Source organism: Helicoverpa zea, chromosome 1, assembly GCF_022581195.2.
Source record: "Helicoverpa zea isolate HzStark_Cry1AcR chromosome 1, ilHelZeax1.1, whole genome shotgun sequence".
NCBI lineage: Eukaryota > Metazoa > Arthropoda > Insecta > Lepidoptera > Noctuidae > Helicoverpa > Helicoverpa zea.
Genome location: NC_061452.1, coordinates 14,137,167 through 14,160,176, shown reverse-complemented (window position 1 = coordinate 14,160,176; position 23,010 = coordinate 14,137,167). Strand labels below are relative to the sequence as shown.

At 34.6% G+C, this 23,010-nt stretch overlaps 1 protein-coding gene and 1 long non-coding RNA gene across 3 annotated transcripts; one reads left to right on the top strand and one right to left on the bottom strand.

The window, feature by feature from the left end:
* Positions 1 to 14,387: 14,387 nt before the first annotated feature.
* Positions 14,388 to 20,695, bottom strand: LOC124632716 (cystathionine gamma-lyase-like). 2 transcript variants are annotated; one of them, XM_047167670.1, is made up of 8 exons: positions 20,614 to 20,695; positions 19,622 to 19,771; positions 18,996 to 19,192; positions 18,267 to 18,357; positions 16,327 to 16,594; positions 15,602 to 15,754; positions 15,073 to 15,247; positions 14,388 to 14,663 (listed from the first exon to the last, which is right to left on the bottom strand). In XM_047167670.1, exons 2-8 carry the CDS (start codon positions 19,769 to 19,771, stop codon positions 14,519 to 14,521), a joined length of 1,179 nt encoding a protein of 392 aa, XP_047023626.1. In that variant the 5' UTR covers positions 20,614 to 20,695; the 3' UTR covers positions 14,388 to 14,518. The 2 variants fall into 2 exon arrangements, with proteins under 2 accessions (XP_047023626.1, XP_047023634.1); XM_047167678.1 differs by having other exon boundaries at positions 20,482 to 20,617.
* A 363-nt stretch (positions 20,696 to 21,058) lies between these two features.
* LOC124632732 lies at positions 21,059 to 22,337 on the top strand. The gene is made up of 2 exons (XR_006984664.1): positions 21,059 to 21,437; positions 21,952 to 22,337. It is a non-coding gene; the product is annotated as an uncharacterized LOC124632732 (long non-coding RNA).
* The last annotated feature ends 673 nt before the right edge of the window (positions 22,338 to 23,010 follow it).

Here is a 23,010-nt window from a genome sequence, read left to right as displayed (position 1 = left end):
AGAGTTATTTTATTAAATTGTATTTTTTACTTTATATCTTTGTATTTTAATGTTGTTACAACTATTTCTGTAACTCGGAATTTTCTCAGATATCAAGACTGGACTATCTATTCACTTATAAATACATTATATAACTAAAATATGTATGTTAATCACGACGAATGTTTAAGCTTAAACCCACACCACAGTCATCTAGAAAACAGATTCTCTTCCCACGGAAAGTTGCAACTACCACGAATCTTCATGCAAATGTGAACATACTGTATATAAATACATAGATGCATGTAGATACAGGGTGTTTTGATAGCTTGATACATATATTTATGTTAGCAAGTCAATAAATTTATATATGAAGTGTTTGTAACTCTGTAAAATAGAAGAATAATACTTAGGTATGTTTAAAATGAGACACCATATTGTTTTGCACTTTGTAAAAAACATAATTTGAACGAAGCTGGGTAATGGTGTGACAATCGGTTTTCAAAAAGGTGCAATATGGTGAAAAATATAAAATGTTCATAAATATTTCCATCCTGTATATAAAAATTATCTTTTCCTTTATTCTGTGGTAAGGATAAAGTGAAGTCGGTCAATTTGCATATCTGTTGTATCAACAACTGCAACCGAATGAAACGAACTGCAGTCAAAAGGTCAAATCTAGAAAATTTAAGACAAAGATGATGTTTCTTTGGTACTATTGAACTGGTCTTATGACCCTCGCAGATCCATAATAAAAAGGATTCATCAAAGTTCCTTAAAAATCATACACTGTGTATCATCAGCCTGATCGTATTCTATGTTGGGGTCGGCTTCCAGACTAACCAGATGTTGCTGAGTACCAGTGTTTTACATGGAGCGACTGCTTATCTGATCTCCTCAATCCAGTTACCTAGCAAACTGATACTCTTTGGTAGGAGAGGTTGAAAGGCGTCCTTACAAGACACTAATTCCAACAAATTCAAGATACGATACAATCTCTAAAACAAAAAACAAAGAAAAAAACATTAAAACACTCGAACAACAAAATGGAAAAGTTTATTTCTTTTCTTTATTTTTTTAAACGGGAAAAGTTTGAAAATCTACGAGTTTGTTTGAGAATTAGCTTGGAACTAATTCGAGTCAAAAAGCTGTAGAGATAAACACGAGTTTGTTAGTAATAACATAAGGACGTTTTGAGAAAACATAATTGGATTTTAAGTTACACCGTGAGATGCGTGACTTCTTAGGTTCGTTTGCACTGTTACACGTATTTTTTAATGTTTTTGGCTGTCGTTTTGCTGTCATTAATGCATTTTTTTTTATATCGACCTCATAAACTCTTCAATGCTAATATAATAAACAGGTAATTTTTTTTATCGTTTGTTTATAAAGGCTCCAACTGCTGAACTGATTTGAAAAATGTTTTCAATGTTGAAAATCTACACACTTCCCGAGTAATAAAGGCTTTTTATCCCAGGTCGGTCAGTAGTTCCCACGAGACGCAGTGAAACCTCGGAAAAACGAATAGTCGATAATTTATATACACCATAGTGTGGTATTACAATAATCCACTACAATTACCTACTTGAAGTCATAAACTGTCTACGTCTATACGAACTAAGAAAATAATGCTGTGTGAAATTCTCAATACGTGCCTACAGTCACCGTTTACGACTTTAGTCTAAGTCGGAAATTATGTATTGTTAGTACTAGGTATTGAAAGCTTGGCCTTTCGTAAAAATAAAAATAGCAAATAATAGCCCGATGTCAGGCCAGTTCAAACGACTTAGCAGCTGTAAAAATATAAACTGTCCGTAAACTAACATAAGTAGGTAATTCATAGGTTCATATACAAACTATGAAATTCAGGATTATGTACTTCGAATAATGATCACTTGATATTTGTGAAAATCTACGAGAATCTATCTGAAAATTATATTGTAGGAACTTCATAACAATCATCCTCCGAGCTTTTTTCCCAACTATGTTGGGGTCGGCTTCTAGTTTAATCGGATATAGCTGAGTACCAGTGCTTTACAAGAAGTGACTGCCCTACCTGACCTCCTCAACCTAGTTACCCGGGCAACCCAATACCCCTTGATTAGACTGGTGGCAGATTTACTGGCTTCTAACTAGCCGTAAAGACTGCCAAGGATGTTCAATGACAGCCGGGACCTACAGTTTAGGAACTTCATAACAATAAAAATTAAAGTCAAATTGGGAACCTCGTCATTTTTTGAAGTTGGCCAAAAATACTACTTTTATATGAAACATTTTCAATACTTTCTAAAAATAAAGAATATTTTTATTATGCTAAAAGCCGGTATATATTGGAAACGCGTACCCAGCTTTACTAACGAGATACGGAGGTTTAATTACTTCTGCGCACATGTGACTCGCATTAACACTATTGCCTCTTATTTTATTTAAAATGGCGGCACAACGGCTTGCTGGTACGTGGCGTTGGAAAAACGCTTTTGCGAGGAAAAAGTTTTTTGTTGAATGTGTGCAAATATTGGCTTTAAAAATCACTTGCATCAGAAAGGGCTGGCCTTTTTCATAATGTGTTGGAGACGGTTTCTAGTCTAACTAACTTTGAACTGGCCTCCTCAACCAAACCAACTTGATACCCTTGTCTTGGTGAGACTGATTGTCACATTTTCTGGCTTCTTACTGTCCATAGCGACAGCCATGGATGTGCTTTCAGAAACACGCAGAAACATCTCCCGTATACAGGATTGCTCAGCTCAGCCACGAATTCCTCCATATATCAAATATTTCGAATCCACATCACACAAAAACGATCACGAAATAGCAAAATTCATGAATAGTTGATTCCTTTCACATAGGCTTAGGAATTCATGACAAAACGGAATTCTAACCGAAACCACGAACAGTAAACAAACAGTAAATAATAAATTGCATTTCGTGCATACAATCAAATTATTCGGTAACGATATTGGATGCAGAAAATATTCCAATTTTGGTACACAATTGCGGCAAATAGTGTTAACAAATGCCAATAATCGATATTGAACTCTATATCTACGTAATTAAGTTTTGTTTTAAGCTTAGTTTGTACTTATGACGTTTCAAAACTGAACTTCTTTGTGGATGGATATAACGTGTTCCATTTTTGAAATTGTGGACATGCTCCTTAATTATAGTCGAAGGCTATGAAACTTACGCTATATATGTATGGATAGATGAAACAAAGACAAAAGAAGAACTGAATAAAGTTACAGTAGGTAAGAATGGTTGATTAATAATATTATTAAGTCTGACTGACAATGGCTTTGGAAGTTATAGAAAATAACTAAACCGAAACCATATCTTTCAGTCTTGCCTACTAGTCTTCCTATTGAAAATAAGGTATTAAGCAAACTTTTACGTGATAGCAACCAAAGATACATGAACATACAAAAACATATATGAACGAAATTACTGAAAAAGATGCTCAAGCTAATTCTCTAAAGAACGTCATTCCAATTAAAAATAAATACGTCTTATAAATACAAGTATTTTATCTCATCTCGTACGAGACGTAACAAGGCCTGAATGATCACAATCAAGTCGACAAGCATACGGAATTCTAAGCAAATCTCTTCGACAATTACTGCCGATACATACCAATGTAATCAGGCACTGATTCTTATGTATCTTTCTTAAAAGCTGATGTGAGGGAGGGGCCGTATGAATGGTAGAGATTTATTTTAAGAGAAAGGTAGCTTTACAGCTTACAGTAACTACATATACGAAGAAATATTGAATCATATATCACGCCAATTACGAAGTACACAGATAAGTATTATAATTAGCCGATTGTGACATAAATTAGCAGGTAAGTATTACAGTTTTTAATGTATGTGTTTGTGTGTGTATCTGTATGTTGTGGGTGTGTTAATTCGAAACATTATCCTGAGTATAAATATAGCTAAGGAGGTTAGTTAATTAATGATAACTATTAATAAATAGAGTAATGGTATCGTTGATGATGGTGTTATAGAGTAAGCAGAAGTTGCAACTAAACTTTAATAACGTTTTTTATTCAGTTTGTTAATCACGGTAATCTCGGGAAGTACTGTCCAGATTTTGAGAATTTCATTCAGTGTTTAGCCTATTTTTATTTTTTTAGAAACTAGTTTTATATAAAGTAATTATGAACTAACTCAGTTCTTTTTACTCAGTACTTTTTATTACACTTTAAGTTATAAAAATCGCCCTTTAAAAACTTAGACGTCCAGGTAAACTTTACTTACCTCCAGAGGTCTATTTTACCTCAGTGAGTGTCACCCGTACCTTCGAAGGTGCTATTTTTAGTCCCCTACAGCCTTGAACCTCTTGAGTGACATAATGACTATGATATTAGTCGGTAAAGGTGTTAGCTTGTGTCTATAGAACTTTATCTTCTGAGGAAGGAATTTTAAAGAGATCTCGAAAGAGTTTTTAGGCGTTAAAGACTAGAATAGGTACCAACTTGAAATGACTAAGTAATTATTGATTAGTCGAAGTTATGTGAGAGAGATTGCGAATTAAATGCCGAATATTATGTGAAATATTGGTTGGCATGTATATGGCTCTTCGAATTGAACCGACTGCGTATGTTTTATATAGGTATAGAAAAAAAACAAATAGGTACATAATGATTATCAGTCTTCTAGTACCTACCCATATAGTACAAAAACTGCTTACTTTGGAGCTAGATAACGTTGTAAAGAAAAACAAACGATCATAAATTCTACTCATAATTCGGACAACGGTGAACATAAACACACACACTCACTCACTCACTCACACACACACACACGCACGTACAATCCGAATCAATCAAGTCTCGGGAAATCGAGTGATTGCTTCATCCGTGTAACCGAATTTCTTTTGAATAAGAACGCGAACGTTATTACAAGGGTGCGTTGGTATAATATCTCAATTTTATCGGAACAATCACGTTTATACGCCCTTCGCCTTAAAATACTCTCGCTGAAGATTTTTAACAATGTTATAGGAAGTATTTTGGGTTTATAATTTACAAGTTATGATTAGCAATTATTTAATTAATCTGTAAGCCGGTAATTAGCCCGATGATAAGCTGACAGTTTATTTAAAGTGTAATCCATAAAACTTTTTGGTCTGCCTGATTTCGACCGAACCTGGTCGTTGTGTACTATGCACTTCCATTCATATCCATTCTGATTTATGAATATGAGCGCAGGGGATTTCTGTTCACGCGTGACAGAGAAACTGCATACTGTATAGTTCGGCCATTCAGAGAATGCGTTCCTGACACGTCGCGATTGAACTGACGACGTAACTTTGCAATGGCGTTGCAGTTACGATAAAAATATTTTTGCTGGTTGTTTACCGTTTTAACAATTGAGGAGCATTAAAACAACATTATTATATCAATAATCAATGAATGTAGTTACGTCGTCAGTTCAATCGCGACGTGTCAGGAACGCATTCTCTGAATGGCCGAACTATAATAGTTTTCGAAAGAGCATTTTTCGGAAAGGGTGTTGCACTAACCGGAAAAATTTTGGAAATCAATGGGGAGAAGGCCTCTGTCCAACTGTGGACGTTTGATGGCTGAAACGATAATGACGATGATGTGGGAATGAAAAGTAGCCTGAAAAGAACCTTCCTTTCAAAAGCTGCCAAGTTCGTACCTGCAATATTATTACCCTTGCGAACACACCTCTTACTTTCAATAATGTAAGTCATGTTTAGCATGGAAACAAGCCCAATTCTTAAAATAGAACCGTTTCAAGCACGTTCGATCCCAAACCGCATATTTTACCAAAGCCTTTTTAATAGGTATGAGGTTCAGAAAAAACATTCATATTTATGAGTACAAGAATTTACCTATATTAATGTTTCAGGAATACTCAAATTCAATCGAGTTCGCAATTTGATTTAAATATGAATATCGGTACCGAGAATTATGTTGATTTTGTTGTTTTCAAAATATGTCTTCTTCAGTGCTTTATTACAAAAAAATAATTTTGTTATAGAAAGACCAGGTAATCTACTATATAAAAATAAGTCCGGTTTTCCTCCCTGACGCTATAACTCCAGAACGCACGAACCGATTTCCACGGTTTTGCATTCGTTGGAAAGGTCTCGGGCTCCGTGAGGTTTATAGCAAAGAAAATTCAGGAAAAACAAAAAAAAAATATCACCAAACAATATGTTACATAAAACGAAGCCATCTGGTGGCGGAACGGAGTTCGCCGGGTTTGCTAGTTACTTAATATTATTTTTTGTGGAAATAATTAATGTCACCTATCGCCCACCTATATACCCATAGCTGACTATTCGACTTGTTATTTAGATAAGGTATAGTAGTGTGTAAACATAAAATTCCTAAGTTCAAAAATAATTAAAAAACCGGCCAAGTGCGAGTCGGACTCGTGCACGAAGGGTTCCGTAAATTACAGTTAAATCAACCTATCTCAAAAACTATAAGAGATACTTTGATCAAACCAAAAATCGTTGAAAGAGTTAATTAGCATGCATCACCTCTATTTTTTTTAGAATTTTATACCCCGTAGTTATAAAAATAGAGGGGGGGGACATACTTTTTACGACTTTGAGAGCTGATATCTCAAAAACCGTTCACATTAAGAAAAATGTTTTTTAGAAAACTTTATATCATTTTAAAAGACCTTTCCATTGATACCCCACACGGGTATGTACATCGAAAAAAAAAATTTCATCCCTCAGTTACATGTATGGGGGGCCCCACCCCCAATTCTTTTTTTTACTATTTAGTGTCATATTTTTGTAGCGGTTCATACAACACATATTCCCATCAAATTTCATCACTGTAGTACTTATAGTTTCCGAGTAAATCGGCTGTGACAGACGGACAGACGGACAGACGGACAGACGGACATGACGAAACTATAAGGGTTCCGTTTTTGCCATTTTGGCTACGGAACCCTAAAAACAACAATATTCTCCAAAAAAAAATCACAGATTTCTGCCACCAGAGCAATTAATAAAACTCAACTTTAAATATCAACAAAAAATAACTCCATTTCATTGACCCTCCCACTGCACAGAACACTCAAGAGAGGAAACCTCTAACCCACCAAAAGCTACTGTAAACACTTGTAAGTGATTCTCCAACGCATAAAGCGAATGAAGCACATAAATTGCAAGAAAACGTACCTTTTGGCTCGAAAACACACTAACACGTATTATTTGGACCTATTCAGACTTCGGGCTATTGGCCACAGAAAAGAAATTTAAGTAGACCGGGATATAAAATGCTCTTTATTTAGTTGGTCTCGTAAAATTCCCGATAAGGTCTTGGTGGATTTAAGCACTTGAGAAGCTGAATTTCTATAGTAGCGAAGAACTGCTTAGACTTTTGGTATTTCAGGACGCTTTAAAAATAAGTCCTGTTTATTATATTGTGCGATCTATGAAATTCGGAATAAAAACATTTTGCAAATTATCCATTTCAATCTTTACAAACGTGATAAATCCGAAAACAACTGTATGATTAGCGTCACGGTAAAAAAACAAAAGATACCTGTATTTATAATGTTTCTGATTAAGTGGTTATTGCACTATTTACTTGTTTATGTGAAGTTAAACATTTATCTTCGTAAAAATGTTTTCCAACAATTTGATTTGGCAAGATCAGAGAACAAGAATTCAAAATAAAATATTCAGGGACTCTAAACCGGGATCCAACAAACTAGTTGGAAAAAGCCTATTCGTTTGAAAGAGAGGTTTTTCAACGGAATGTAGTTTTCAGTGTAAAACGAGACCAGCCAACGGTGTAAATGCGAACACGACCTTGAAGTGGCTTTTGTTACACCGTCATGTAACATAGAGAGTGAATCAAAAGTTTTAGAATTTTTAGGTTTGGACTGGAATTTTATTGGTGTGTGAATGAGCAAAGTGGAACCTCATAATGGTAAGTAGTGACACGGATAACCAGTATATAACAGTTAGGTTATTCTGTCGGGTAGGTGAAAATTCTTAGGGTGCGTTTAAACCAAAAACAAAAAATAACGACTTATTCGAGCCTTATGGATAAAACCACGGAAGTAATGCTCATTCTGTCCTCACTTCGGTAATTAACAATAGAAAATCAATTGTGTCTCGCGTATATCTGCACTTTGCATACAACGGGTTAAATTTTATTTTATAGAACAACGAAAGAATACTTTGCGTAAGTTTACATTAGAATAACTTGGGAAGCATCCTAAAATGCTGCAAAAATGTTGCTGTACTAGCTCTACTTCTCCGTTCTTTTGTTCTAAACGCACCTTTAGTATCGAAGTGGAATTTCCCGTTAATGGCAAAAGGCTCACCATATATGACATGGGTCTTAGCGCAACTGGCAAAATGAGGGTCTGTCTATTAAAGGGAGAAAGTTGGGTGATATGGTATTTTTCCCCTTGTGAGAATTTCTGCACTCCATAAGGATAACAATAATTTTGGTTACACGTTAGTACATTTTCTATCCTTTACGGTAAAAACCAGAAACCATGCAAAAATAATAATCATTATTCTAAAAGTATTAGAAGTGAAAATAAACTGTAGGTTGTACATAAATTCTAACTATAGTTAACAAAGCTTAGCTCCCGGTCAACCCAATAAGAAAAGTTCAAAAGGTAGGCGTTCCATGTGATTATATTTTATCACTCAAACTTCAGCACGAGACAATACTAATTGGTTCGAGCCTTAAACAACGTTATTGAACCCAAAAAGCTTTGCCTTTCATACAAACATAATAAAATACCTCTTCAATTTTCAACAAAGGAAATGAGACCCCTATTCAAAAACTTGAGTGCCAAAAACTCTCTATTTGCCCCTTTAATAACTCATAATACAATGCCCGAAGTTTGTAGAACTCTAAACAAAATGTACGAAATGAAATAACACGGGAAATAAAGACTGGAAGGGGCAACTCCTCGTTCTATACTCGGAGCGCACTTGGTAAAGCAAAAGAATATTTTTACGACAAAAGGATTTTTGGCGTGTTTCTCATAATGTAGTTAGATGTCTGTGCATACTTATACTCATGGATAAAAGGTAGCGGTTGTCCTTTCTTAGGCTTTAATCAGTCTGTGTTAAGTAGTTTTAGCTCTAAAGTGAGACAGACAGACACAGAGTTTTCAGACTTGTGGAATTACAACTTGATTAAACTGTACATACCCGGATAAGAAGTACCTACTTAGCCTATTCCCCTCTTTAATAAATGAGTCGTCTAACATTAAAAGAGTTTTTCAAATCAGGTCGGTAGCTCACAAACAACGGATTAGCGCTTTAGAACACTTCACCTCTACAATGTTAGTATAGATCTTCATCGCCAGCTGACTAATACCAATATAATATAAGTGATTATTTCAAACCACACGTAACCAACAACTGCCATGTTTACACAAACAAAACTTTCTACGAAAGGAGCACCAAACACATAATTTGGTCAATCACCCTAAAATTATTAATCTGTTAAATAAATGGAGGTGTCTCCTCAAATTACCAAAGACGCGGTTGTTATAATGAAGTCATTATATAGGCCCATTCACAATGATGTAGTACCCGCATTATGAACTCGAAGAATTAGCTTCGGAGTATTTTGTTTTGAGGGTTAGTAGGATACTAAGTAGTGTTAACATTATAATATTCATGTCATGTACTATTTGTGTCATAAGGTGTAAAAAACAAGTACAATCATGCTTAAAGTAATTTACAAATGCCTCGTTGGTCTAGTAGTCCGAAATCGCTTTACGGGTTTTCTTAAACATTAACCGTCTTACCACAAAAACTTTTAAACGTCAGTTTATGCCTTGTCTAAAAAAATGTCAAATTATGACGTTGACATATGGTGCATTTTGCAGCCAACATTTTATTAGACAAGTGGTAAACAGGGTTTAAAGTTTTTGTAGTAAGGCCCTAAATGTCGGTCCTGCCCCTGATATCTTTCCGGTCGTGTCGGATTGCCGTCCCATCGGGTTATGAGAGTGAAGGAATAGGGAGTGCACCTGTGTCTGCGCAAATACTCGTGCACTATAATATGTCCTGCGCAGCTGGCTGATCTCCTTAAATGAGAACAGCCGCCGTGGCCGAAATCGGCCGTGGACACCATTATTAATTTACAAATAAAATTCAAGTAAAAAAATAACATAATGAACGAAACTGCACAGACTACAAGCAACTTTTAACATCCACTTAAAATATATTTCCTCGTAAAAAGCGAAGCGTGAGTTCTTACAAAAGAAGAAGCTGTTATTTCAACCTCATGTTTTCCCACCAACTTAGCAAATTCTAGCTCCCTCCAGACGTTAAAATTTTCCAACAAACCATTCAATTTTTCAAAACCCATACGTGTTTCAAATTTACAAAAATCTAATAAACTGTCCGTGAAACAATTTTCTAATCGTATCTAACAAAAACAATTCAAAATGACTTGCTTTTTAACTTAACACTCTAAAAGTTAGCTTTATTCGTTTAGACGACTCTATGCAATAAGAATGAATTGAAAATATAAATCGAATTTATCGTACTAGCAATTTTTTCAATAGTAACACCATTTTATATGTCATACATACAAATATGAGTGGTGTCCACGTGAAGGATAAATGATATAACAAGGTGCAATGATCTTCATAAATATATTCGATAAATTCGATATAAAAAATGTGTTAGGAGAATAAGTGGAATAACATAATAACGACATCCAGGACGATTGTTGGCCAACGGGGCTGTCTGTTCTATCTAAGGAGATCAGACATACAATGTAAGAATAAGCATTTGCATAGATACAGTTGCAGTCTCATATTCCGATGGGACGGCAATCTGACATCACTGGAGAGGGATCAGACGCAAGTCATTTCCGATCTCCGATGCACGGGATACATTATCTATTACTACTACTTATTACTCAGAAAATACTAGTATCATATAATAGTTTTCCACAAACTTTCCTCACCACATACGTCACTCTCAATTTTATTCTACTCAAAAGACAAAATCTCTTACAACTCAATTTCAATGCCAATAAAAATCACAACTCCAATATTCAAAGACATACGTTTAAATAAACATATTTGCAAAACATAGACTATAAAATCTGTCCGCCAGTGTTACCACGCATGCAGTTGCAAGATAAATAAATTGATTTATTTTCCAAAGAATAATATTCAATACAAACTCGATAGAAATGTATAGATCCGGCGACACAAATATGGGTATTGAAATCGGTATTATTTGTTGGAAAAATAAATCTTCTATGTCTCCAATTGAATTGTGCATTTGAATAGAGTAGTATTTCTACAATTTGTACAAATGTTTATTTGGATTTATGTGGAGAATTGGCTGTTTGCTTGCTGTTAGTTTTTCTTAAACATTTGACTTTTCAACATATAAGGTGTCTAAAAGGTGACCTCTAACTCAAAATCTAGATTGCTCAAGCCTAGAGGTACATGAATATACCCCTACAAGTTTCACGATTTTTGTCGTTTTCGAGTTATTCTTGTTAAACATACTTACTTTTTAGTTTAAGTTTCCAGCTTAACGGACGAACATAGTTACTAAATACTTTACACCACACCCGTCTTTAAACATACTTTAACCCCCAACAAAACGGTCGCAACTATCTTAAAGTTAGCGGTAAACCCATAACCATATCTTGGTGTTCGGCCCCATAAATCCCATGGCAGCATGTTGGTTTCCAAGTCATTTAGCAAAGGATATTGACTATGTTTAGAATGTTTCCAATCGTTAAGTTATCGATATCGTACGACGCTCGTAATATTTTTATGTTAAAGCGTTTTAGAAATATAATGCATGTTTTGGTGGAGTGGGGGTGTTTTGTATTGAAGAATAATGATAGAAGACTAAAATAAATATCGGATGAAGTCTCTGTGATAAATGGTATGTATGGTTTTGTTTTTCGTAGGTGACAAATGATGGTGACCCTTGACGATGTGAGTAGAGCAGAAGGGAGTCTTTCGTATTTCAGAAATGATATCACACACAGAGAATATATCAAATAAGATGTTCATTGAACTTAGGATTTTCTGGCAGATATAGTTGGCCGTAGTCGATCTTTGACGAGGATCACCATTTTTTACTAAGACAAAAGTATTCTAAGTCAAAGTCTGTTCTGACTTCAATGCTGAATTACATACTTCTTGTATTTCCGACTTCAGTTGAACCACCAGCCAAGTTCACGCGCCAAGTTCAGACCATAGGTAACTAAGGCGCATAAAGCAAAGCAAGCTATACTTTACAGCAGCGTTGGGCATTCCCAGATGATTTAGGGAGAAAGTTTTTAAAGGCACTGTTCGAGAACAATACTTTATTTAGAAGTTTGGCGCTTAGCCTCCCTGAATGCCGTTAGCGCGTTAATTAGACGCTCTAAATAACTCTTATTTCAAAGCCATTGTTAGGGTGAGGCGGATTTTTTAGGGTTCTCTACTGATATCACAAAAACAGAATAGGTAAAGAAAAAAAACATATTTTTTTAATTTTGTCCCTGTATTTTGTATTCTGATATACAAATCTTCGAAGCAGACTTGACATTATGACTCGCTATTTTTTATTCAAACAGTTGTTAATTCTAATAGCTCGTAGAAAACGTAAATATTTGGCAAGTAGACAACACTGTTAATAACCAAACAAAAATTACTAGAGCTTTTTGTACAAACCATTGCATTATCTACAAGCTACAACTACTAACAACACCATCAAGTTACTAAAATGGAAAATAAAAAAGAAATATATTAAAATAAAAACCTTTTTAAATCACACGTATGCAAAAAATATTAACACCGTCCAACCAAGTTCGCGACTCGCTTCAAAACTGGGTCAATTGATGAACTTAACCTCATTCGAAGCCATTAATTACTCAAAGACAAGCTAAAACCATAAACACGGTGTGACGTCATCAAAATATAAAACAAAATGGCCGCTGAATACTTCGTTATACGAGCTAATGAAACCGGCGTCAAGGAAAATTGAATTAATTTGTGGTCCTCAAAGAGCACATTAGAAGTCTACTAGATGCAACATCTTTACTAATAAATGTGAAAGTATGTCTGTCTGTCATGATTTTAGGGAAATCTCGATATAATTCTGGAGGGAAATGGATTTAAAGACAGGAAAAGTACTTAGCAGTTGGACTGTACGAAGAAGTTACCTTTTGTGGCTCTGGTACACAAAGGGCTCCAGAAGGAACGTGCTGAGTTGTAGTTTTTTTCTCAATCATTTGATGATTTTCCGCAAAAAAATAAGGCAATCTTTTTCCCAGTGCGTGAAGAATCTTCTTTTCGGTGTACTCTGCTGAAAATCTGTGATCCTATGAAACAATCTTTTCAAAATCATAGGTGAATACGCCAGAAAGCGCTAGTCTACAACTACAATCATATAGCCTAGTTATAAAACCACACAAGAGATAGCCACACAGTAGAAAATAAACTCAAATTAAATTAGTTAAGTATGACCAGAGGAAACGTCCACTAGTATATTTTAGTGGTAGAATTAAATAAGTCAAAGAAAGTCCCGGCTAATGAGCAAAAATAACAAGCGTTGGAAACTGAGCGTAAAACAAAAGACTATTCAATTCATTTAACAAATAAATGGTCCGATTTGAATTTACTGCCACTGAAAGTAAATAAGCAAGTAATTTATTACCGTATACAGGATATATTTTTTTAGGTAAATTTTGGTATACAATTGTGCGAGATTTAGGATTCGCTTTTACATAATAATATGAGTGCAGATCATTATTTAAAACTCTAAATAGTAATTGGTTTTTAAACATTTTATTCCTAATTTACTTGACTTTTAGTTACGGTACGTTTTACTTTCTAGCTTTCTCGACAGATTTTAAAGTATAATAGAACTGTTTATGCTCTTCTAAGTTTTATTTTTACAATTTCACTTGTGACTAAACTACTTATTTCGTGCAACCACATTAAGGCATTTCCACAGAATGAAGTAAAGAAAACCCTTAGAATTTCTTACATGCCTAACAGGGCAAAAATAAAACCAAAATGAGGCCAGATACAGTTGCACAATACTCCACATGCCACTAAATAGTAACAAGCCTGATAACCATAAACAAGGAACTAAGAGCTTGCAATCCTATGTTCCCGGAACACTTTGTACAGACAAATGAATTGTTTTATGAAGTACTGAAGATGGGAAAAAAACGAAGGATTTGTGCCAAATTACCAAAATAAAATGACTATGTATTTTCATAATTGAAGAAACATCTGGAATAGGACAAATTATTTACGTTAGGTACTGTTCCTTTCAAATATCTATTTATCATGTAACATCGGATAGGAAAATGCAGCTTTAAGTACCTACCTAAGCCTAAGAATAAACTTTGTTTTTTCTTCAGCATGATATGAAGGGAAAATGATACCAACTTAACATACTTTAAATCTTATAATATCACTATTCCATAACACATAAACACAATTAATAACAGTACAAAAATAAACGTTTCCATCAAAAACAAATGCAATCATAAGTCTTAGCACATAAGGTTTACATTCCTTTGACATTAGAAAGTTTCCTTGAACGCCTGTTCCAAGTCTTTAATGAGGTCTTCAACGTCTTCTAGGCCTACTGTGAGCCTTAGTAACGCGTCTGAGATGCCGAGTTCAGCTCTTTGCTCTGCTGGCACTGACGCATGCGTCATTAACGAACTGGAAATTATAAATGAAGACTGTAGAAAAGTGTACAAACTGTTTATGAGATAAAAACATAACTTAATCTTTACTATGTTATACGAAAGTAACTATGTCTTTCTGTTTGTAGTTTCCACGACAAAACTTCTTAACGATTTAAATGAGTTTGGTAATATAGATAGTGAGGGACAGAAATAGCTAAAGCTACATTTCACCCGGGACGTGGTTGAAATTGCGGGGAACACTTAGTTGTTGAATGAGGAAAACAAGCAAATAATATTGTTGAGTTTTTACCTAGTAATTTGCTAGTCATGTAAAAAAGACAGCTATTACTACTATAATTAAATATGTATCAGTATTTATTTAGGAACCATAACTGTTACCTATTACTGTAAAATCATTTGGTTATTGCATTAAGAATACTTACGGCAATTCAATTAAACTTTCATATCCGCCCAGGCTTTCAGCCAAGATGAACACTTTCAAGGAGCTCATGAATTTCTTGGACTCTTTCAGGCCTCCTGTGTGAATGAAACTGACGATCCCCGAGTGACCAGCAGTCTGTCTTTTCGAAATTTCATATTGTGGATGAGATGGTAATCCTGCAAAAAAGTTTTAATATTTCATCTGCCTAGGCTTTTCCTAAACTATGTTGGGTTTGCCGAAAGCGGCTGTAGTAGAATTACCTGACATACACACGACTATCAAGTCTGGTAGAGATAATCAGGCTGTTTTTCCTACAATATTCGAGAATATTATTTTCGATTGTTTAGGGTTTCCATCACCATATCCTGGCTTGGTGACAAGGGCACCACATTACAAGAAGATACACCCTTTCCTATTCAGAATGATTCTCCAAATATTGAAATCTAGTAACAAGAAAAACATACAGTCCAATAAAAAACCTCATTTTTTGCAGTCAGTTAAAAAGGCTAGCCGAATAAAGATCTATATACCTGGATGCATAACATCGGTAACATTAGGGTGCTTCGACAGCCACTGGGCAATAGCCAAGGAAGATGCTTTATGACGTTCCATACGGAGAGCCAAGGTCTTCAGACTTCGGTTCACGAGGTAGCAGTCGAAAGGGGAGGGCACGACTCCCATGGCTGGAAAAGTGAAATCACCATTTGAATTAATAGAAAAAAGAAGGTCAATCACGGTTATAGTGTATAGTATAGTATATACAGTAGGTGTTTGTTGTGGCCATATAAATACTTTATCACGGATCATTAGATACCTACAGCCTGGGATTATACGAACGAACAGGCGTCTTGTTATTTTGGTAAGGATACTAAAAACAAAAAAGAAATAATTCCCACGTAATGTATAGGAAATAAAAAAAAAACAAACAGTGGACAGCTAAGGAGCCCTAAAACATATACCTACCTAAGTGCAAGTGCAACAAAACGGTATGACAAACCAATTCCTTATCTTGTTTACACATAGTAATTATCTACAATAGTAAATCTATTAATACGTTTAGGTATATCTGGATTGTGCTGATAACTAAATTGGTGCTAATGACATTTTATAATACAGTATCAAGGTCAACTGTAGAATTTACACAACAAAACGGCTACATCGATTTGGATGTAATTAGGTGTGGATATATCCAGATGTTTCAAGTAGCATCCATGGAGAATATTAAAGCTATAAGAAGGTATGTTAGAAAACTGACCTTTTTGCAAGAATTTGAGTCTCTCAGCCAATTTTGCGTCATTAACCACGGCGGCGCCCATAACGACATCAGAATGACCATTCATATACTTAGTCATTGAGTACATCACAACATCCGCTCCAAAATCCAAGGGTTTTTGTAAGTAACACGTAAGGAATGTATTGTCAACCGCTACTAATATGTCGCCGAGGCTTTTCGCGATTTTGACCACCGCTGCAATATCTACTACCTTTAATGAAGGGTTTGTTGGGCTTTCCATCCAGATCATCTAAAAAGAAATAAAAATAAAACTGTTTTAGAGAGCAGCTTAGTGATGTCTCGAACAACTTATAGCGCTTCCACACCGTATCATCTTCACAGCGTATTTTCTGTTAAGTTTTTCGAACGACTTTGCCAATTAACAAACAATTCACCACTACCTGTGTAAAATATGATGTTTTTAAACCGGTCGACTGTTTTTTACAGCTCGGAATATGCACGATCGATTTTATACCGCGCGACAAAAACACGCTTATGGGATTTATGTGAAAGAGCTGTTAACCTAGCCTATCACTCAATGGATTTTTGCAGGTCTCTCTACAATAATCGTTGTGCAATTGAATGCTATCAGTGTACCTTTTTGACCTCAAAACAAAACAAGATAATGATTAAGAGAATGGTCTAATTGTAAATATCGATGTACACAATAACATTATGTTTGTGAAAACAATGAGAAAGTGTCACACAGCGGATAAAGGTTAACAAATGGATACCTATCAATAATTTGTTATGTATCTTATGTATTGGAAACGGTTTTAGGCATTTGGATGAAATCTGCTAAGATAACAATGTATTTTTGTTTTAACTTTTCATATTAAAAAAATATCATGAAAGGCGAACGGCAGATTTTGTACCGCATATTTTTGTTGTTGTTCAGTTATAGAATTTGTACCAATTATTGAGGCAACTAAGCCATTTATTTTCATGTTAGTGTAGTATTTTTCGAACTCCGGATTAATTAATAATACCAATTAAAAGATTCAAGTAATTAAACGTAATTTAATCTGAAACTAAACAAAAGTTCTGTTTTTAGAAGTTGCCATTTGTAAAATATCGCGAGGTTCGATCGAAATAATTATTTAAATATAGAAATAACAGTAAATATAATTAACTAATTACATATTATACCTTAGAATGAATAATTAGTGCATACTATCTTAATAATTACCAATTTAATGATATAAATAATTTTCACCATCAATGTTTTTTTGTATTGGCAATTATTTTATTTGTCAATAACGGTAACGAAAATCTTTCAGAGTCTCTATTTATTTCTTTGCTGTTGATTAAGAGACAAACTAGGTAGAACATTTATTTTATTACCATAACAATGTTTATATACCTAGCTAAAACAACCTACATGGGTTCACTGTAGTAGGTACATAACCTTAAAAACAAAACTTTTACTTCCCAAATTCTAAAAATCCTAGAATTTACATAGGGCTTGTCTAACATATTACCCACCAATTAAAACAAAAAATATCCCAAAACACGAAATTTTATTAGCGGTACGAAAGTCCCATACAAGCCTGCCGTTCGCCTTTAGTTAATCACAGAGAAAACCTTGTGCAATAACTACAGTAGGTATAAAAGCGCGTGACTCAATCAATGAAAATATTTCAGCGATATTAAGATTGATTATGTCTACATTATATCATAGCGTGATTATTTAATCATAATCATAACAACCAAAAATAAATCTTGATCAACTGTGATAATTTATCAACAATGTGCTAATACTACCTTCTGACTGTTGTCGTGCGAGAACCCATCGACGAAAGGTGATTTTTTTTTTTTACGTGAAAAATACTTTGACTTCAATCCCTAATTAAATGGATCCTGTGTTCAAACAAATTTATCTACATATTATTCAATCCAAAAAACTCAAAATAAATGCTCACCTTGGTGTTTTTCTTGATATTTTTCCCTAAGTTTTCGAGTTTTGTGAAATCTGTAAATGAGACTTCAATTCCCATTCTAGTTACGACTTGGCTGTAAAAATAAACAAATTATTAATTAACTTTTCCATCCTATATTAATAAAAGCATTTAAACAATATAAAAATTTTTATTTCAATAAATCATTTACAAGTAAATTGTTGGGGCTTCCCAGAAAGTAATCAAAAGATACCTGTGTTGGGATAGCCTTAAACTCCTAAATCTATACATATAATAAAATGATAGGAAAGTCAAAACTGTACATTGATTTTTTTTTTTAAGAATACTTAGGGGGTGATCCATAATCGATTCTGAACCCAAATATGAAGTTTTTAGAATTTTTGTCTGTATGTCTGTTTGTCTGTATGTTTGTCCCGGATAAACTCAAAAAGTACTGCATGGATTTAAATCAAATTTTGCATGACTATTACCTGGGGGCCGGTTTAACACATATGCTATGTATTATCACGCTATCACCTAAGGGGGTTGAGCAATAAACGATTAAATAAACAAAATTGGAAATTCTATATTGCCCACGCAGACGAAGTCGCGGGCAACAGCTAGTATGTATAATATTTTTGTAAGATAAACCATTTATCAAGGAAAGCTACAGGGTACTTATTAACCGGTTGCGCGGAATGGTTTCAATTTAATTCAGGTGTAACCAAATTCGGATGCTAGTATCATAATTACCTCAAAAGCCGATGAGTACCACCATAGCCGTCATCCATAGACAGAATATGATCTCCCGCTTCCAACAGCGAGCATATAGTAATGGTTGCCCCAAGGCCTGACGAGTATACGTAAGCATACTTGGCACCCTCGATTCCAGCGAGGCACTCCTCCAAAGTATGGCGCGTTGGGTTGCCTGATCTGCCATAGATATAGCCCTGGGAAACAACGATTATGTAAGGGATAGATCTAACCGGGATTCTGTCCACAATCCGAGGAAACTTCGTCCCGCACATGGATAAAAAGTAGGCATCTTCGTGACAAGGATATGTCTCCTATCTCTATGCCGAATTACATTGCAAATGGTTAATTGGTATTAACAAAAAAGGAAAAAAAAAACGTTTACATATATATGAGTAATAGATAGGATTGTGAAGCCATGTAGTAATGCTACAATTTCAATGCTTATTCTTTGTACTCGATTGTACGTCAATTGAGTGTCAAATTACATTAGGTAGGTAAGTACGTATATTGTAAATGCGAAGCTGTATTAGTTCTATCGGTTAGTCGGTCCTGTTCACGTAAACCGCCAGTCAAGTTATGTTGCCTACAGTCTAAAAAATAATGTTGACTTTGAAAATACTTACTGTATGTCCTTCAGGAGTTTGCTTGAAGGTGGTGGAAAGCACGATGGGTGGCACTACAGCACAAGATTTCCATTTATCTGAACTCTGTCCAGCGTGTATTGCTGTGGTGGCGAAGCCCGGGGTTGGCTTCAGAAATCCTTGGTCTGCCATCTAGAAGATTTTAAAAGAATATTTTTTTATTGAATGATGGCGGCAGATAGCCGACTATGGAAGAAGAAAACATGCTGCGCAGACCCCAAATAAAATTGGGACAATGTCAAGAGGATTATATCAAAATAAATACAATTATTATTTTAAGAAAATATCGCAGCTTTTTTTGAAAGAAAGTATGTCAAAAGAATCTTAACGAAGCTGATACTGTGGCTTTGATTAGAAATAATTAAAAGGAAAATATAATTAGTAGGTGCGGTGTACATTTTTCTAAGCCATCCTTGACGTTAATTATTCTCCCGGAATGAAAAGGATGTATTTTTTATCTATTCATTTAAAAAAAAACATCAAATATCACGAAAACAAAAGTCACCAATGAAAACAACTTCAGTTTTAACAAAATTCAGGAAACACTTTCAGTTTTCTGAACCGTTACTAGGCATTTGTTTCATTATTTTGCTGCCATGGCAACATATTTACGACACGAAATCCATTTAGAATGAAGTTCACAATAAACACGATTCTAACATATAATAATTTACACTTTTTTGAGTTAAATTAATGCACTCTAATTAAATATTCTTCAAACTTTTATTGAGTTTGACTTTGATTTAACAGAAAGATCTAGGTAATAATAAATACAAGGCGCTTCATAAAATCAAAACAACAAAAAAACTATTAACACTAAATAATTCGTGACCTTTACCTACCTTAGTCTAACACAAAACGAGAACTAGAAATATTTTATCAACTAACAGCTGATTTACAAATGACAGCTGTATTGATATCCACTTCAATAAGTAATCATATAATCACGTTATCAAACTGTTATCAAAACATACCTCTCAAATTCTATTTTTAAATATTATGACACGTCCGTTCGGATCAGCAGCCGATGACGCAGTGTGTTTTGTAGACAGTCTCAATGCGCTTGCGCCGGGAACTCGCCATTGAGACTTAAACGACCAATCAGAGGCCACCCGTGAAGGCCGAGGCTATAGTGCTGCACCTAGCAACAATTTCGTAAACTATTTTGTTTTTTGTCTATTTTTTGGTTTGTATTTTTCCGTCACGTGAATTAGTATATCCTGGTTTATATTATGTAATCAAAAATTTAAGCTATAAATACTAAATTAATAGCATTATTAGTATTTTATCTTCAGAATTAAGAAGATTAGATCTACTTTTCCGACAGGTTTCAACAAGTTTTCAAGTAAAACCTAAGGAACTAAATGAGAAATCTAATGATACTCTAAAAACCTACCTACGTCACAAAGATCCCAACCAGCAAAAGTTAGTTGTATAGAAGACCATAGAACGTTTTGTAAAAACTAATCGATGGTCAAATAAAAGGCCAAAGAAGGTGCACCTACAAAGAAAGTGGCGCAATTATATCTCCATTCAGTCTTAAAGTACGACTATAACGATATCAGGCATGACAATTTGGGCCCGTTGCAGTTGATGTAACAGTAACGCAATCTCTATTTGGTGACATACAAGCCACAGCAACACTACTAAACACTTTTTAAGAACTGTAGAAGAGTTCATGAATCCATTACAATATTCATCATTCATTCATTTTACATTCGTTCACGCTGCTGCAGTGGCTCAGTGTTTTATTTAGAAGACAAATAAAAGATAAATCAGAAGAGACGAGGAGACCGTGGTAAGTTAGATATTATTTTGTAATCGAATTATTCGTCTCTTATGGGGAAAATGACGTGCGCCTGTAATTTTACTGATAAACTATGTATGGGTTTACGACAATATTTGAATGCCCCCTTCGAATTAATGAGCTTTAACTAAAACAATTACGAATGTTAAGTCATAAACATACTTCCAGCTTCCTAAACTCTATTATATGTAGTACTCGCATAGATATTACAACCACCATTACATGAAATTAGGGTTCCTTTTGAGCTTGTTTCTTTGTTTTGTTGTTTGTCCTTATTCCATAATGTGATGAATACTTTTTATTAAACTTATAAAAATACCACGTCAGAAAATATGGGTTTATACTATACAGCTGCAGGTACTACGACGTCAGAGTTATACTTTTTCGTTATTATTTAATACTCTGAGGTTGTCAATTTTTTTTTTAATTAGCTTGTGTTGTCCCACTGCTGGGCAAAGGCCTCCCCCAAAGGTTGTCAATATAGTGTTTTTTTTTTCTTTTTCAGTGTAATGTTCTGCAAAATGGTAGTCATTATAGACATCGATAAGTTTTTGACTCGTGACGATTTCAAGCTACTTGCAGAAGTGGAATGGCCGTGGGAAATTACACATTTTCTGTTAAATAAGAATTGTGTTAACTGTGGTTTACATACCAATTCATCTTTACCAAGGCACTTCATCATGCGCAAAAAATATATGATATCTTTACCAAGCTTCATTTTTTTCTGGTGTCGGGGCTGCGGTATTATGTCTATTTATGACCACTACATCCCTGATGAATGTTATTATTGTGTTTAATTATTCTACCTATTGGATAAAACTTTTCGTACTACAAATCCATTAGGTATTTTACTATTTATTAATTATAGAAAAAATAAATATCTCTTATTAATTACGTTGTTTTGAAGTTTACATAGCAAGACAAGCATTAAACCTACGTACCTACATGTCTCCATCCGATTAATTTTGTTTCCCACACTGCGCCTCGCGCCGCCTCACTCACTACTGTCCCACTGCTGGGCACAGGCCTCCTCATACACGGAGAAGGATTGAGCATTAATCACCACGCTTGCTCAATGCGGGTTGGTGATTTCAGACTTTATAGTCCAGGTTTCCTCAAGATGTTTTCCTTCAAGATAATCAGCCATTGGTGTCCAAGATATACTTAGAAAGTGCATACAAACTTAGAAAAGTTGCATTGGTACTTGCCTGACCTGAAAAACTGTCACATCTAGAATCATTGTAACCATTTCAATAATTCTCCATTTCTTCATTGAGGTGAACTATATTTTGTACGGAACCATTTTTATAATTGGGTCTTCAAAAAATATTGGTTGTCGCATTAATTACGCTGAATCAAAACGTCAATATTGTTGTAGAAGAGCGGTAGAAGTGCCTTTACGAAACTGAATTAGAATTTAAAAGCATTGCTAGCCTGCTTTTATACACAGTAATAATGTTTTAAAAGAGATAAGAGCTCCGTTATACTACTATTCTGTAATTCAGGGACTATAATAGTTATTAAAAAACAATACTCTTCTAAAAAAGTGTCTTTGTGATAAGTT

Excerpts from the sequence above, each read along its gene's own strand:
- LOC124632716 (XM_047167670.1), bottom strand. The coding sequence starts at position 19,771 with ATGGCAGACCAAGGATTTCTGAAGCCAACCCCGGGCTTCGCCACCACA. Across the intron at positions 15,755-16,326 it reads ACTCAAATTCTTGCAAAAAG|CCATGGGAGTCGTGCCCTCC; the intron begins GTCAGTTTTCTA and ends TCACTTTTCCAG. Across the intron at positions 15,248-15,601 it reads TACCGATGTTATGCATCCAG|GATTACCATCTCATCCACAA; the intron begins GTATATAGATCT and ends ACTTTTTTGCAG.